Below are 17,985 nucleotides of genomic sequence, written 5' to 3'. Positions count from 1 at the left end.
AACAGATTCGTGACATTTCTGGCTGGATTGTATTGAATACATATCTGTTTGTGTAGCCTCTGATGATGCAACGTCAGCCATGAGGCAATCTGAAGGGTGAGCGTGATGCCAGAGTACGAAAGGACACGAGTCTGGCATCAAAACAATGTGGCTACGCCTCACACCCATACCTCATCACCTTGAAAAGACTGTCTTCTACAGCTGCAGATAACAGTCCTCACTGTTTCTGTAAACACAAAATAATCCTACAGAAATGTGCATATTTAATCCCCCACACTCCCTGAAGATATGACCTCTGTGTTTATGTTAAAGCGAGATATCGAGGTCACAATGAAGTGATTGTTTATATGCCGACCCTGACACAAATAACTCTTGAAAAAAAGTCTAAACTGAGCGAGCAATTAGGCAAATTATGATCAGACGGCAAGGTGAAGCGGTGAAAATATTCTAAATATTGTGTACACTGAAATCGCAATTGATTTTTTTACCTGAGCCTTTAGCTGTAGCCTCCCACACTGGTACTCCTCTCTACTTCTCCAAACTGGAGTCGTGCCAAACGCCATCTACAGCAAAGAATACACCGACTATGGATAAGTACTTCATACCACCAGACTTCAAAAACATCTGAACTATGCCTTTAACCAGAGGAGCTACAAAGATGTAAACTGAAATGAATCAGTGACTGAATGTGACCCTGTTAACACCAACTTGTTTGCCTTGACAACTCACCTAATTAACGCAGGGGAAAAAAAAAAAAGGTTGTTCTGCATATTTGCATGACTTGCGGGCTTTTTAGAAAGTAGCATCAAACCTCCAAACTAATAATTCACTCCCCTCCACCGGCAATAATACACAAACTCCATATTAACAGAGTAGGATGACAGGTGAAAGGTAGTGTAGACTTGCAAAAATTCAATACTCAGTTCACATTTGGGAGTTGAATGTTTTTGCTGCTGGCTAAAGACCTCCGTTTTTGCATTTCTGATCATGCTGAAACATTAATTTGGTTCCAACAGGCAACAGATGCTGAAGACCTCAGAGATCGTGGCTGTTTTGGATTCATGCCTTTTTATGCATATTGTTCTAAAAACTGAATGTGGATGATTTTCAGTCCTGATCCTGGTTGTGCCATGGTTGAAACATGTATTTAAAATGTTCTGAGAGATGGAGACAAGTTTGACATGATGCTCCATGTGACCAGATCACAGTGGTATCATCAGATGAATGACATGCTGTGAACATGCAGCCTGCTTTGATTTCATTTTCATAATGTGAAGCAGGGCAACTAACAATTATTTTCTCACTTGATTCATCTATCAATCATTTTTTCGATCAATCAGTTAGTTAATCCTGTCACAATCCTCTCAGTTGAAGAAAATGTATTTTTCTTTTCCCATCTTTCCTGTAATGAATATTTTCATTATAAATTTATGGGTTGATCATTTTCTTGATTAATCGGTTAGTTGTTTGGTCCAGAAAGTGATCAGAGCTGCCTGATCACATCAGGAAGTTGTCTGGTTAGTTCAGCTTCACCAAAGTCACACAGTAACACAAACAAGCTAACCAATTGAGGCAGCGGAACACCAGCAGCTCCCGTGTTCTGTGAGGTAAAATTACTGATTTTGCCAAAGGAGTCTGGTTACTCTGGGGAGAGCCAAAGTGCCTCATACAACCCCACTTCAAAAAATTCGAACTATCCCTTCTAGTCTAGATTTATAAGTAGTGTATTCCAAAGAAACAGATCAGTTGGCTTCACATGTTTATAACTCTTGATCAGCTGTCCTGCGGCTACAGAGCCGCTCCACATGTTCTTTTGGAAAATGAGATTAAAATACAAGAGCTACAGTAGTCGTTGCAACTGATCTGGCTTTTTGATGGCAACTTTGGGCTTAATTAGAGCCAGAAAACTTGTGATGTGCACCCGGCCGTGACTGTGTAGCAGCAGGCTCCGATAACATCCGCTCTTAACCCCGAGTCTTAAACACTCTCCTCGGGCCAGTTCTGCTCAGATCGCCTGCGGCTAAGGGAAGCCTGTATTAATGTTCCTGCCTCTGCCAGGTGAAACGCTGAAGCATCTCTCCTGTATGAGATGCACGTCAACATTACAGGGAAAAAGAAGGGATAATGAAATATATCAGGCGATAGCATCTGTAGAAAATAGTCATTTCCTCTCCTTTTTCAGTGTGACACTGACTGCTGTACAGATCAGTGTTCTCACTTCCTGAGGTCGCAAGAAGGTGCAAGACTTAAAAAAACAAGTGATTTTGTGTCTTTTCTCAATGTCAAATTTTATCTGTAATCTCCTTATTTTATCTTTAAATGTTAAAACAGTAATGCTCTGTAATATGTTGATTCTATTATGCTCGGTAATTTCATTTAACTGTCATTCAGGCAATGAAGGGTTCAGTTTAGAGCTGATATGATTAGTTGAGTGACAAAATTAAACATTTAGATAATCAACATCTTGTAGTCTGCAATTTCTTCAGCATTAATGTTAAAACATCTCTACTTGCAGATTTCCAGATGTGAATATTTGCTGGTGTTCTTAGTCTTACATGGTATTAAACGACCTGTTTCATATATATTAAGGCTTAAAGTTGTGCATAATTATGGGCAGAACAGCTTGAGTGACGACTGGGTGCCGTCTCAAGTGGCTAGCCACTTGGTAGCGTCTTTGTCAGGTTAGACGGAGTCAGGCACGACTGCGAGAGCGAGAGCCACCAGACTATGAGCTTAAAAACAGCTCCTCAGAAACCTATGAGTGACGTTACGGATAATACATCCATGTTTTATACAGTCTACAGTTTAAGTATTACTTTGTTTTATCTTATATTATTGTTTGGCACTTTATTTATTTGTATTATTTTAATTGTCTGATTGTATTTGCCTCATTGTCGTCCTGAAATGTTTCAGTCCTGGTTCAAACATATAAAGCACTGCATAAATTAAGTTTATTGTTATTATTACCATTCACAGCTGCTGTAACTGTTTTGCTTCTCAGAGGTAATGAGGTGTCATATGAAACTCTATGCATGCTGGATTAAATAATTTAGAAGTTTAAATTAAACTAAATTAATTTTTTGGATTTGTAACTTCATTTGAGTGGAAAAGCAGCAATAAAATCACTCCAGAATGCCATTCAGGCAAATGAGATGAATCCGCAGCAGCTCACTGAACTCTTCCCTGCTGTAGCACCACTTTGCTCTTTGTAACGCCGGTGTATTTTTACACACAAACAAAACAATCTTTCACAGTGCATCTTTGAAGCTTAAAAACCATCACAATGCTCTGCTCAGTGAGCAGACAGGGCGGCTAAGCTCTTGTTAGAATGCCGCCATCGCTCTTACCAAATCTGTGCGTCTCTGCTGCAGGGCCATGATGGAGGATGAGGAAGTAGAGTGGAGCGAGGCTTTAACACACCAGCAGGCCCACTGACACATGGCTGCCTGCCTCGTTCTCAGCCGCAGCGCCAAGGTCAACCAGCCTCTCATGTCACAGTCCACAGTGGAGCGCCGCCTTGGAGAGAAGTTCACACGGTGAGTGAGGTAATGAAATTAGAACATCTTTACATTTACACACCAAAACCTGAAAAATAATGATTCTACTGAATAACATTAACAATATTATTTTTTTAATTTTGTCATTAGAATATCTCACCATGAGGTCCATTTAGTAGCTGCTTTAAATCATATCACGATTCTCATCAGCAGATTGAGTTTCCCATGGAATCATAGTCCTTTGAATTTCTTTTTTTTTTTATTTTACCACTTCACCTTGCTGTCAGCCCTTTTTGACGGGAAGTTTTCTGGCTCTAATTAAGCCCAAAGTTGCCATCAAAAAGCCAGATCAGTTGCAACGACTACTGCAGCTCTTGTATTTTAATCTCATTTTCTAAAAAGAGCATGTGGAGCGGCTCTGTAGCAGCGGGGCAGCTGATCAAGAGTTATAAACGTGACGCAAACCAATCTGTCTCCGGAGCAGCTCATAGATAGACCTTGTGGTGAGATTTTTTTTTTCTCAGCTGCTCTTTCCAAAGATGAGAAGTGCTCAGGAAAAATGGAGATCTGAACATCTGCAATTCCATGACAAGTGGGAAAACCCCATCTGCTCATGAAGATCATTTGATATGCTCGAAAGCTCCAGAACAGCTGCTAAATAGATGCACTTGAGAGATATTTTTTTCTCACCTAATTCTCCACATTGTTGCCTCAAGATCTCAACAACAAAACAATATTTACCTGACACCGGAGAAGTCCTGTGAACCTTGACCTGAACACTGAACACAGCACGTTTATAAAGTTTGAACGGGTCTTAATCACAGTGAGACTCAAGTGCAATGTGAGCCACATAAAAACATGTTTAATTTCAAATCAAACAGCTGCTGACATAGTGGAAAAAAACTAAAATATCTATTGAGATTATAAAAAAAACAAATCTAAAATCTGGATTTTTTTAGGGGGGGGGGCATGACAGAATTGTGCTTACTTGACTTTCTACCATCACAACTTTAAAAACCTTTAATTATCTCCGACTACACAGACGGGGTCGACGTTAGTCACAGACTTTGACTTCTTTCAAAGCTAAAGGCACCTGTGTTTTACCTTTTCTCACGTTTACTTTCAGAACAGTCACTGCATGTCTGCGATGAACCTAAAGTAGAAAAATAAAGGGTGTGTCCTCTGACTCTAATAGAAGGTATTGGAAATGATCCTGTCTGTGTGTGATATTCCTGATTTCAGAGCTGCTCTGACTGCCGCTCCTCAAACACTATCAGCGGTACGAGAGTCCTGACCTCCGACAGACCACTGCGGGCGGTGGACTCGGATGCTTCTGTGCTAATCTGAACTCTGTCAGCTCAGACAGTGAAGAGTTTGAGCTCTGTCTCCGTTCCACTCCCCATCGGACAAGTTTCAATTTCCGCAGCTCCAGAGCAGATGTTAAAAGGTGTCCTCTATTACCGACGCTCCGCCCAGGTCAGCTCCAGAGGCAGATGTTACTCATGGCCTGGCAGGTGGAGCTGCTCTCTGCAGGAGAGAGGTAGATCTTGCCGCTGGGGCAGACGCACACCTCGAACACGGCCTGTTCCTGGGAGGCCTGAGTGGGCGACGGCGTGTAGACGCCGAGCGGGAGGCTCCCCAGCTGAATGGTGTTGGCGTCTAAAAGTATCTGGGAGGGAAAAAAAAAAATCAAGAGCGACGCTGGAAGTCATTCAAGTAACATCGCCAGAGGTGCCCTGAAGTGATGTATTACCAACTGGAACTGATAAATGACGCCGGTGCAATCAGTAAATACAATGTGACAGGTGGAGTGAAGTACAGCAGCACTGATCTGCTGAGTTATGATAAGCAGTGAGGGAAGAATCCCATCTCGCTATTAAAAATTTTGATGTGGAACACAAAACTGCTCATTTTTAGCCATGCTAGCGGCGTGGCTCTAGGGATGAAAATGTTAAGTCTGGCGGTCCACCGCTGGATTGAATGAATTACCATGTTCAGATATTCATGTGGCCCTCAGGATGAATTCTAATAACTTTGTATCTGGGGCCACCATCAGGTTAAAACTTTGCATTTTTAACAACCAGATACTAGTAGAATCAATGACATTCCTATTAACCTCACCTGTACTTTGTATTTAGTGCTAATTAGCAATTGTTAGCATGCTAACACACTACACTAAGATGGTCAACATGGTAAAAATAGCTGCAAAAAACGGGGTGCCACTGTCGACATTAGCATTTAATTCAAAGCCCTACTGTATCTGAGTGCAGCCTCACAGAGCTGCTAACATGCCTGTAAAGTCTTAATCTTCTTTTATGAACAGCCTAATGAACCTGCAAAGGTCCCGTGTGGAGTTTTTGACTAGCACTATGGAGCAATTCTTTTACAAGTGGATTAGTCTCACAGAGCCAGATTTATCTCCACAGCGCTGTAGAAAGTTCTGGCTTCACATATTTTCATTTCAGACCAACTATCTGTATGGTCTTGCCACCAAAATGTGTCTATATTACACGCCTCTGGTGTCTGATGAAAATAAATGCATAAAATGTTGCATGAAGAAAACTTCAGGGTGGACAGCTGCAACGTGTAAAAAATTTATTTAGTAGCATATTCTATTTGCATCGGTATAACTTTAAGGGTACTGGCACTGGTATCGTAAAATATTTTTGCTGACATGAAACATTAATGTACCTTTTTGTGTAGTTTAGTCTGAGTACCACTGCAGGTTCATGTTTCTTAAACTTAATGGCTGATATTTACGTGACATTTCATATGAGCCGCAATGTAATATGATTAAAGAGTGATATTCATTAATTTAGCCTATTACTTTTTAAACATTGTTACTTGTTGTCATGAGGAAATGTTCTCATAGTTATGATTATGTCTTTCTTAATTGTTCTCCTCCCATAAATGTGCAAACATAGATAAACTGTAAAACATTCAACACTCTGTGCTTTACAGGACTGAAACAAGCTTCGGTATCATCCATCTATCTCTACATAATGGTGTTATTGGGGGGGGGGGCTTGTTTTGTGAAACATTTGCAAGTGGGGAGGCGAGACTTGGCATTAAAAAAAAAGCAACCCAGGTGGTAACTTGCCATTTTCAGTGTGTGGGTTGCTAGCTCGGAGGTTGTAGTTGTTTCCGGTAGTAACAGGGATTTTTAAAATGCAAACATGCAGATGGTGGTTGCAACTTGACAAAGGCAGCCAGGGGCAGGCTTATACCCACAATCTACATCCAGTGAGTCAGACTATGTTTGTATCATGTACACATGTGAGGATGTGAGCAGACGAGAGTAGAGGTACACACTCTGATCGTTTCATGCTGTTCCACTGATCTACAACTGGTGGCAGTCGTGTGCCAGTAAGAGTATCAACAATGCATCCATAAAGACAGTGAAAAAGAAGACTGCTAACAAGTAAACATGAAGGTCAAAATGCAGAATTTAAAAATTCAAAAACAGTCGTTTAAGGAGGGGAATGCATTCAGCACATTTTGGTAAGTAAGCAACTTGTTTGTTTACATGAAAACAGAGTATCTTTGGCCTTGCTCAGACTGCCAGACCAAATCAGTTTATTGGCATATCCAGACTGATTTTGGAAAGTCTGGTCAGCACAAAAAAACCCACCATGAAATATGATTTTTGCAAAGTCACATTTGAAGGTGCTCCGAGATGCGATTCAAATCGGATTTCCACAGATGCATCGCACTCTGGTGCTCAAATCGGATTTAAAAGTGTGCTTTTATGTCACTTGCAGGTGAAATCCAGAGAGACAGAAAAGCATCAGAGCAGCTGAGCAGAATCCATGCTGCTAGAAGCAGAGCTCTATGGAGGACAACATGCTTGTTTGGAGGGCAAACAGTTCTCATGCCTCTCGTGCTTCTCTGTTGGAAAGCTGCATCACCAGCGTGCACAGTCAATGACGCCTGCATCATTACTTCAGCAACCATGCAGACAGGCTAGTGATGATTCTGATGAACACACAAATCCGATCTGATCACTTGCAAATAACAGGACAGCCAGTCTGTCTTAAAGATCTGATTTGAGAAGTAAATCTGATCTGCCTGCAGTCTAAACAAAGTCTTTAAGAACACTGAGGGAGACTGACCAAGACGGACAAATGTGCCATCTCACACACCAACATAAAGTAAAATACAGATCTAAAGAGCATACAAACAAAAAAAAAAAAAGGCAGGGAAGAGGAACTTTCCACTCCCAGCGTAACTTTAACTTCCTCACCTCTCCCTCTGTGGACTCCAGCTGTAGGTCCTTTCGACCGCTGACCTTCAGCGGCCCCTTGGCAGCGCTCACTTCCACCCCTCTGGGAGCCTCCATGGTCAGGGTCCGTGTTGGAGACTCCAGCCTGATGAGAAGAACAAAACGAGCACAGGCTCAGAGATTTAGTGCTTGAACCGATCGATTATTTCTGTTTAGACTTTCAGGATGTCTGCAATATTATAACTTCACCTTTCAGTATGATTTAAAAGCTGAGGAAACAAGAGGCTTTCAAGGTTAAATTGACTGTTTTTCAGTTCATAGATTATGAATATCCCTGAGTAATTACTTGTTTAAGGGCAGGATGATGGAATCCAATAGTATTATTATTTGTTTCGCAACAGACCAAAAGCGAGAGGCCTTTAAAAATTGAGCCAAAATATGTCACATTTGAAAAACTAGCTCATTGATATTTCTGTTTGACTCCTGCTGCATAAACGTACTATAAATATGTTCCTCCACCTGTGGAATATTAAAGCTGCTGTTCATGTTTAAGCAGCTCTTCTCATTATTCTAATCCAGTATGGCTCCTAAACAGCCCATAATTGTATCAGCTGATTTTGACCTTCAGCAGCACTGAGGCTAATGCAATTTGCATTTTCCTCCCGTGGACTATTTGTTTACACAGTGAAAGATAAGTGCGAGAGCCAATCAATGTGGAATTTGTTTTCATAACTCATAACCGTTTCAAATTGATTTTCTCCCCCCCATCTTCCCCAAATCTGTTTTCAATGAATTTTAAATGGAAGACTTTAAGGAGCCGTCTTGAAATCGCTTAAATCTCCATACCCTCTGAAAGTGACACACATTTCGGATTACCGCTACTGGAATAACGGTGGGGGGAAAAAAAGAAAGGAAAGCAAATGAATTTCATCTGCATTTGAAAAGCCTCTTTTGACTTTAAATCAGCTTTCAGTAGATACAGTTCAGAGAGGATCTGTGAAATGTGCCTTTGACCTGGGACTCTTTGTGCCCTAGACCTGTAGGAATAGAGAAGATGGAGGTCTCCTCGCTCATTTTTTAACTCTTCCTCTGCTCATTTTTCTTCTTTCTTCTCTCTGAAAAGCTGCTCGAGCTTACAGCAGACATGCCTTGAATCAAAGTTCGTTATTACGTTCGTTATTATTATGTTGGTTAAGTCTTTTGAGTTGATTCACACTTTTTATTGTGTGTTGCTCAGATTGAGTTTGATAATTTTTTGTTGATGAGCAATAAGAATTTGGTCATAGTTTACTTTACAGTACAATAATAAGATGTAACAAGCCATACTTTGTAAGACAAACAAAAACTAGAAATATGTTCTTTATTAGAACATTTTGAATCCTTTATTAGAGGCAATTCCAGGCATATTACAACAGAACTGCACTGCAGAGTAAAGTGTATTATATCCCACTGTTAGACCCTTATTAGACTTTATTAGAACTTAATTATTGATGCATTACTACAGATCTGTACTATAAACTAAAGTGACACAAACAGCTTGTTGCAACTTATTAGTGTATCTTTAGGTGTATAGTGTATAATTAGAGTGTCCAATAAAGACCACATTATTTCTAGTTTCTGTCTAATTCAATACAACGTAGGGCTTGTAATGTGTTAGTAGTGTACCATTAGGTGTATGATGTTTAATTAGGGTATAATAATATAAATAATAATAATAAAGAACATGTTATTTCAAGTTTTTGTCTAATTTAATAAAAAGTACAGCTTGTTTTGTCTTGTTAATGTACTGTAAAATAAATTATGACCAAAATTATTGTAAAAAATAAACCAAACGTGTATTCAACTTTAGAATTATTTTAAAAAACATCCTCAGCCCATCTGCCGTAGCAACACAACGCACCATTTCTTTCCCCGAACCCGGCCGATCATTAGAGACGCACAAGAATGCGTGTTTGAGGGCTGCTCCTTAGCTCCATATGTTTCAATAATTATTTCTAAAGCTGATTATCCATTGCTTGAATGGACGAGTCATTAAAAACACTAATTTAAAACACTTTGCACTGAGCTGTGCAGTAAGTAAGTAAGTTAGTGATATGTGATGTGATATTTTCACTCCATTCAAAGCAGTTCTGTCATCGCCCGCTGTATGCACACAGTTTCCTGCCAGAAGACAAAGTGCTCAATTTCCAAGAGTGCTTGTTTCAGACACAGTCCAAAACAAAGCATTAAATGAATTAAATTAAATTAAAAATGTCTCTTGGGTTTTATAACCATCTCAGACCACTTCCATTTTCATGTACGGAAAGCTTACAGTCTAGTTTCTGAGGCTCCAACAACAGTATGAAGCCCAATTTCACCTTACTGCTGACTGGTAATTACACCACAATTTAAGTTATTGTCAAATTAATAGAAATCTAAATACAGTGTAGGGAACATATGAAAACTGACTAAAATATTAATTTCAACTGGTGTTTCCAAGGTCAAGACTTAATTTTGAAACTCATCTTTTAAGCCAACAAGGACAAACAGTCCTTAAAAGAACTGACAAAAATAAATAAATATCATGTGTTGGTATTATTGAAAGCTCCACAACAGTCCTAAATACTCTGTGACTGTTTTACCAACTGCTGTTTCCAAAGGTAACAATGAACACTGAACCTCAGTGAAGCAAAATCATTTTCTGAACTCACTAGCTGCAGGTGTCCTGTTGTAGCTGGTACCAGTGGTGGACAAAGTACTCAGCCCCAAAGTACTTTGAGTCAAACTATAGATACTCCTGGTCAAAAATTACTCAACTACAAGTGAAAGTTGCTCAGTCAAAATTGTACTCGAGTTAAAGCCCTAGTGTACTTACTTTCAAAAATACTTAAGTATTCAAAAGTACAAATTACAAAGTACATTTTCTAATATCAATACATTGCTGTATTGTTTTCTCTCTGAAACCACCTCATGATGCACTGACTTGCTTGTAGAACCACTCTGCTACACAAAGCTTATAAAAACACCTACACACCTAACACAGCTATTGTCATTTACTGATGTAACTGCATTAAAATCACAGCATAAAGTTAGATTGAAGCCAACTGTAAAGAGTTCTCCAAGTCTGTTAAATAACTGAGAATTTGTTTGTGTCTTCAGGGGCAGTTTATACATTCATTATGAGGTATTTTTCACCCTGATACAAACAATCCACCTGGAATTATTTCTCTTTTTCCAATTATAATAACATCTTCAGTTTTAATTTTGTCTTTCTCCTGCCGTCGCCATTACAGCGTTTTGTTTGATTGAAAGAGGGAGAGCTTGCCTGCACTTGTCACAGAGCGCGCCTGGATGACGTATTTCTGCTTTTACATCAATCCCAGTTGAGAGCAGGTACTGTGATTGGTCTTCTTCTCTGAGGAAGCCAGTGTGTGGCCAGTACTCAAGTAAATGTACTTCATTACCGTCCACCACTGTCTGGTATCGTGATTGTAGCAGCAGTAAGACCTTCTTAAGAATCTACAGTTACATTACATATCAGTTAATTTCTAGGAAGTTGTTAGAAAGAAAAGTTTTACCCCTTAAGACACTGAAATGAGACTAATTAAATGGAGCCATATTTAGTTTGTTTTAAAATGTCACAAAGTCCAGAAACTTTCATTCGCATGACAGAATCAAGGAGCTTCATGTACCCAGAACATTTCAGGGCTTCTGGCTCCATGCAGAAAACTCTGATATGTAAAACCCTCACTACAGATAACCTATGTGGTATTTGCAGTCATATCAGCTGTGGACGACAGGCTCCCCGGTTCTCGGGGAAATCTGAGCAGCTTTTCTTGCTGCTTTCAGGATGACCTTTACATCCACAGAAAGGTCACCGTATTGCAGAGCTGTACAGGACCAAATGTGCTGATGGCCATCGCTGAAGTTGTAGCGGGCGAGGTTGGTTTAAATACTGCATATCTATTCCAGTAGCTGAGGGGATTCCAAAGGTGAAAGTCAAGTTTATTTTTATAATGTCACTATCACAGTCTCTCAATGGGCTCTACAGACCCACAGCAGTAACAGTAGCAATAGTTCTACACTGGGAACATGTTCTCCAAAAAATAGAGCACAATGTCAGAGCCTGAATAAAACAGCCTTTACAATGACATCGGCCGACAAAGATAGGTTTATAATGAATATAATGAGCCCAAGGGCCTCTTCAGACTCGGCTTTGCAGTTCTCCCACGTAATTATAAAGACCTAATCCGCAATTTGTATCTTTGTTGTATTCTGTTTGTGTTTTTCTTTTACCTTAGTGTTAATGCTTTTTCATGTCTTATATAAAACACTTTAAATTGTTTTTTTGTTAAAAAAGAAAAAAACTTGATGGACACAAAGGATCCATAGATTTTGATACTGCAAAGCAACCTAGATTCACTTCATCTTCATTCTGCATTTCAGGTGTTTGACTCTTCACCCATGATGACCCTGTCTGTTTTATGTTCTGTTCTTTAATAATAATAATAAAAAAATAATAAAATACGATTTTACAACAGCAACCAAGGCAGCTCGGGTGTAACGTCAATAACGCTTCAGTTTAAATGTACATAAAGTTTCACTTTGCTAGGATATATTTTTTAAATTAGTTCACTGATAGCAAAGGTTACCATGGTTACACATCTCAACAACTGGCAAGCGATGTGATTTGTATGGAGAAGTGCACCCAAAAAGATTCAGGGATTCCACACAATAACACAAACTAACCAGTCAAGGCAGCAGTAGATCAGCATCTCCTGCATTCTGCGAGGTAAATTTATTATTTTTCCTCCAGAAGTTTGGTTGCTTTGGAGGGAGCTATATTTGTTTTATTTAACGGCAGTTTCCCACACATGAAAGTCTGTCTAACGGCTGTCCACTACAGTGCGCTGCTTAGCGTCCGTGCTGGTCGTTAATATACTATCAATTAGCACCTCAGGCAATTCAAATAATTCAAACTGTCCCTTTAACTATATGATGCAATTGACACATGTAGACCTGTACCTTGGGTAGCAATGATAAATGGTGTTTATTTATACTGACAGAACTTTGAACCAATTATTTCCACTGTATCTGTATGTAATGTTCTCTGCTGTCCAAACATTTCTCTCTCAGACAAAAAGACAATCACAACAACAAAGAACCCCCATATTTCTTTACTGCAGTCAAAACTAAGGAAAAAAAAAAAACAATACACTTCGGCTGCACTACATCTCAATTCCACCAAATTGGTGGGAGAAAAGTCCAACCAGAGTTAAGTGGGAAGCAAGAAGAGTTGTTCTGTTCCGCCTTTATCTTCTTAATGAACCTGTCACTCTCGTGTGGACACAGTTACTGCAGAGACTGTCCTGAAAGGCTGCTCAGATCGACTAGAGAGGAGTACGTGGCTGGCCTGGCTGCGCTGCAAACAGACTTTAAACCTGAAGAGGAAGGAGGAGAGCTCAGAAAAGTTGTGGAGAAAATCAAATGAAAAGCTGTTTTTCCCTGCTCTCTGATGCCGGGCCTGGAAATGTACCATGTGATGTCTGCGCTGTAAGAGAGCCGAGAGCCTTCAAAATCTTGTCTGGTCTGCCTTCGCTTCTTAACGTCAGACTTGTCTTACTTCAGATTCCCATGTGCTTTTTAAGCAGCGGTTTTATTTACAGCGTGCAAGTGTGAAAAAAAGTTGGTTCTTGACACGAGCGAGACCTGGAGATTTTTTGTCGCATTGATCAGACATCCATGCACCATCTGTCCTCCATACACGTCAAGAGAACAGACCAAGTCTCTCTGAATGTGAACAAACTGGATGACAGCAGTATCACAGGGATATGTTCAGTGATACTATGCTGCAGCTTTACCCAGAGTAATATCACAGCATTTATCACGCAGCTTCCCAGCCTGTTCAGATGGATTTGGGACATGTGCATCAGGAATCAGAGCACCATCCTCCAGAGTGAGATACAAAATGATCCGATTATATAATTGACAGAAATATTTTCATATTTAGGCTTGTAATTTCTGGTTGGAAGCTGCTACTATTATCAAACTGAGTGGGCAGCCGGCAGGGGAGTCAAAACAAGAATCCTCAGAGCCAAATTTCCTGCAATTAACTATCTTGATTTCTGTCCTCGACACTCAGCAGCCCTGGAGGGTATTTTGAGAGTGAAGCTGAACCGCAGAGGTGACTGTCAGGTGAAGGAGCTGATCAGAGCCCCGACAAGAGCTATGACTAAAAGGTAATGAAGCTGTGAGCAGGGAGCAGGACATGACAAACTGACACGTCTCCTCTGCAGGACTATATCCACTTTATAACTGCGCTGCCCTTGTTTTAGAGACCTCAACATCAAGGTCTCCATTCCTGATAGCTCCTCAGCACTAGTGCAATTATTCACAAGTCAACAAACACAAACATGTTTCATAGTTTTTGGGCCGTACAGTTGACAGAGAGGATGGACCGAGGAGGAAAGAAAGACAAAGTGAAATACGAGCCGCAGGGGACCAAAACAACTAATGGACTATAAATCAATCACACTGCTCAGCTGTTAACCTTCTGCACTGCACTACTGTCTTTGCATTATAAGATACACACACTATACAGAGGCCTAAATGATCAGATCAGCCGTTCACAAACTTAACCCTCTATGGTACACATTATGATGCCAGTGAGGGAAAAAATGTTTGGAGTGTTTTTATGTCTTAAAATAGACTAAATAAACATAATCTGAAGAAATTTTATTTTTATTTTTATTTTTGGAAGTTTTTGGGGTTCGTTGCCTGTAGGCAACATTGTACCATAATGGTGCATAAGTGAAAAAGAACGTTCCTTTTCCAATTTGAACATTGTTTATTTCATAAACATATGCAAAAATATTCAATAACATCAAGAGGTCACAATTCATTTTAAATTTTAAATTTAAAAGAATTATGAAAAGAATTTAAATATATATGTATGTATGTATGTATGGTCATATATATGTATGTATGTATGTATGTATGTATGTATGTATGTATGTATGTTCATATGTATGTTCATATGTATGTATGCATGGTCATATGTATGTATGTATGTATGGTTGCATGGTCATATGTATGTATGTATGTATGCTCATATGTATGTATGCTCATATATATGTATGTATGTATGCTCATATGTATGTATGCTCATATGTGTGTATGTATGTATGTATGTATGTATGTATGTATGTATGTATGTATGGTCATATGTATGTATGTATGTATGTATGTATGGTCATATGTATGTATGCATGGTCGTATGTATGTATGTATGCTCATATGTATGTATGTATACATGGCCATATGTATGTATGTATGCATGGTCATATGTATGTCTGTATGTATGTATGTATGTATGTATGTATGGTCACATGTATGTATGTATGTATGTATGTATGTATGCATGGTCATATGTATGTATGCTCATATGTATGTATGTATGTATGGTCATATGTATGTATGTATGCATGGTCACATGTATGTATGTATGTATGCTCATATGTATGTATGCCGATATGTATGTATGTATGTATGTATGTATGGTCACATGTATCTATGTATGCATGGTCATATGTATGTATGTATGTATGTATGCATGGTCATATGTATGACCATATGTATGTATGTATGTGTGTATGTATGTATGGTCATATGAATGTATGCATGGTCATATGTATGTATGGTCATATGTATGTATGTATGTATGGTTGCATGGTCATATGTATGTATGTATGCTCATATGTATGTATGTATGCATGTATGGTCATATGTATGTATGCATGTATGCTCATATGTATGTACGTATGTATGTATGTATGTATGTATGTATGCATGGTCATATGTATGACCATATGTATGTATGTATATGTGTATGTATGTATGGTCATATGAATGTATGCATGGTCATATGTATGTATGGTCATATGTATGTATGTATGTATGTATGTATGTATGTATGTATGTATGCTCATATGTATGTATGTATGTATGTATGTATGTATGTATGTATGTACGGTCATATGTATGTATGTATGTATGTATGTATGTATGTATGTATGTATGTATGTATGTATGTATGGTCATATCCCTCTATGGTACACATTATGATGCCAGTGAGGGAAATGTGTTTTTATGTCTCAAAATAGACTAAATAAACATAATCTGAAGAAATTTTATTTTTATTTTTATTTTTGGAAGTTTTTGGGGTTCGTTGCCTGTAGGCAACATTGTACCATAATGGTGCATAAGTGAAAAAGAACGTTCCTTTTCCAATTTGAACATTGTTTATTTCATAAACATGTGCAAAAATATTCAATAACATCAAGAAGTCACAATTCATTTTAAATTTTAAATTAAAAAGAATTATGAAAAGAATTTAAATATATATGTATGTATGTATGTATGGTCATATATATGTATGTATGTATGTATGTATGTATGTATGTATGGTCATAAGTATGTATGTATGTATGTTCATATGTATGTATGCATGGTCATATGTATGTATGTATGTATGTATGTATGTATGTATGGTTGCATGGTCATATGTATGTATGTATGTATGCTCATATGTATGTATGCTCATATATATGTATGTATGTATGCTCATATGTGTGTGTGTGTATGTATGTATGTATGTATGTATGTATGTATGTATGTATGGTCATATGTATGTATGTATGTATGTATGGTCATATGTATGTATGTATGCTCATATGTATGTATGTATGTATGCATGGTCATATGTATGTCTGTATGTATGTATGTATGTATGTATGTATGTATGGTCACATGTATGTATGTATGCATGGTCATATGTATGTATGTATGCTCATATGTATGTATGTATGTATGCATGGTCATATGTATGTATGTATGCTCATATGTATGTATGTATGTATGCATGGTCATATGTATGTATGTATATATGTATGTATGTGTGTATTTATGTATGGTCATATGAATGTATGCATGGTCATATGTATGTATGCTCATATGTATGTATGTATGTATGCTCATATGTATGTATGTATGCATGGTCACATGTATGTATGTATGTATGCATGTATGGTCATATGTATGTATGCATGTATGGTCATATGTATGTATGTATGTATGTATGCATGGTCATATGTATGAACATATGTATGTATGTATGTATGGTCATATGAATTTATGCATGGTCATATGTATGTATGGTCATATGTATGTATGTATGTATGTATGTATGTATGTATGTATGTATGGTCATATGTATGCATGTATGGTCATGGTTTTGAAGAAACTTCAGCTGCTGACACTCAGGTGTGTTCGAGATGATCCAGGCCTGCGCAGAATTGATCAGCGGTGATCGCCGCTCAGTGCATGCATGAGATTTGTGTCCGACTTGATCCCGACTTGCACTGACGTCATGCACGTGTGGGCAACAATAACCTCACAAGATCGAGGCAGCCGCAGTTTGTAGAGCCAGATGCCGCAGCTGCCCTCCACATTGCAAACGCCTGGCTGTCACCTGATCAACAAGCTGACAGGCTCTGATTGGCTCATAATTTTGACAACAAACACCACGTGTTGTATAAAATACTAATTTTCTGTGTAATTGTAATATTTAATGCTGGACATATCAGTCTTCTGTTGTGCAATGATGTTTTAATCTGTCAGATATTTTGTGTCTGATAATAATAAAGGTTATATATATATATATATATGAATTATCAAAAGAACAGTTTAGTGCTTTACAAGGCAGATAAAAGAACAGATGTTACATGTGTCAAAAGGAGGATCTCTTCTATTTTAACTTCAATCAACGATCAAGAACACACTTTATTACTTCAGCTATGATCATGATCTGCAGACTACAGGTAACCTACAGGTGATCTAACAGGATGTTCGTGTCTCTTTCTCTACTCCCTCGTAAGTCTGTTGAAAACTGTCCGACTTGACTGCAGCTTTTTGTCTCCACCTCCTGCTTGTGGCCGCCTGATCTCGTCTACTCTCCAGGCGAGGCGCAGTTCATCTCGAACGAACCTAATAGCTAATTAATATGCTCACTCGCCACCAAGTGGTCAGGGGTGTGAATTGCAACCTGTCAAAATGACAGATGACCTTCAGATTTTTCCGTCACCGTTTTAAAAAACCGGTCAACGACGGAAAATATTCGGTTAACGCGACCCCTGGTATGTATGTATGTATGGTCATATATATGTATGTTTGTATGCATGGTCATATGTTTGGCCATATGTATGAATGTATGCTCATATATATGTATGC

At 38.6% G+C, this 17,985-nt stretch overlaps 1 protein-coding gene across 1 annotated transcript in view; it reads right to left on the bottom strand.

Moving 5' to 3' along the window:
• Positions 1 to 4,342: 4,342 nt before the first annotated feature.
• Positions 4,343 to 17,985, bottom strand: part of LOC146305609 (zeta-sarcoglycan-like) — a 71,954-nt gene continuing 58,311 nt past the window's right edge. Inside the window, exons 7-8 of the mRNA XM_084712449.1 lie at positions 7,741 to 7,864; positions 4,343 to 5,166 (exon numbers count right to left, since the gene is read on the bottom strand). Of these exons, the coding sequence (XP_084568575.1) occupies positions 4,975 to 5,166; positions 7,741 to 7,864 (316 nt within the window). The 3' untranslated portion in view covers positions 4,343 to 4,974. The remainder of the gene's footprint in view (positions 5,167 to 7,740; positions 7,865 to 17,985) is intronic.

Source organism: Lutjanus erythropterus, chromosome 23 (genome assembly GCF_056507025.1).
Source record: "Lutjanus erythropterus isolate fLutEry1 chromosome 23, fLutEry1.hap2, whole genome shotgun sequence".
Taxonomy (NCBI): Eukaryota; Metazoa; Chordata; class Actinopteri; order Lutjaniformes; family Lutjanidae; genus Lutjanus; species Lutjanus erythropterus.
The sequence above is the reverse complement of the archived record's forward strand: the minus strand, read 5'-3'. Positions and strand labels throughout refer to the sequence as shown.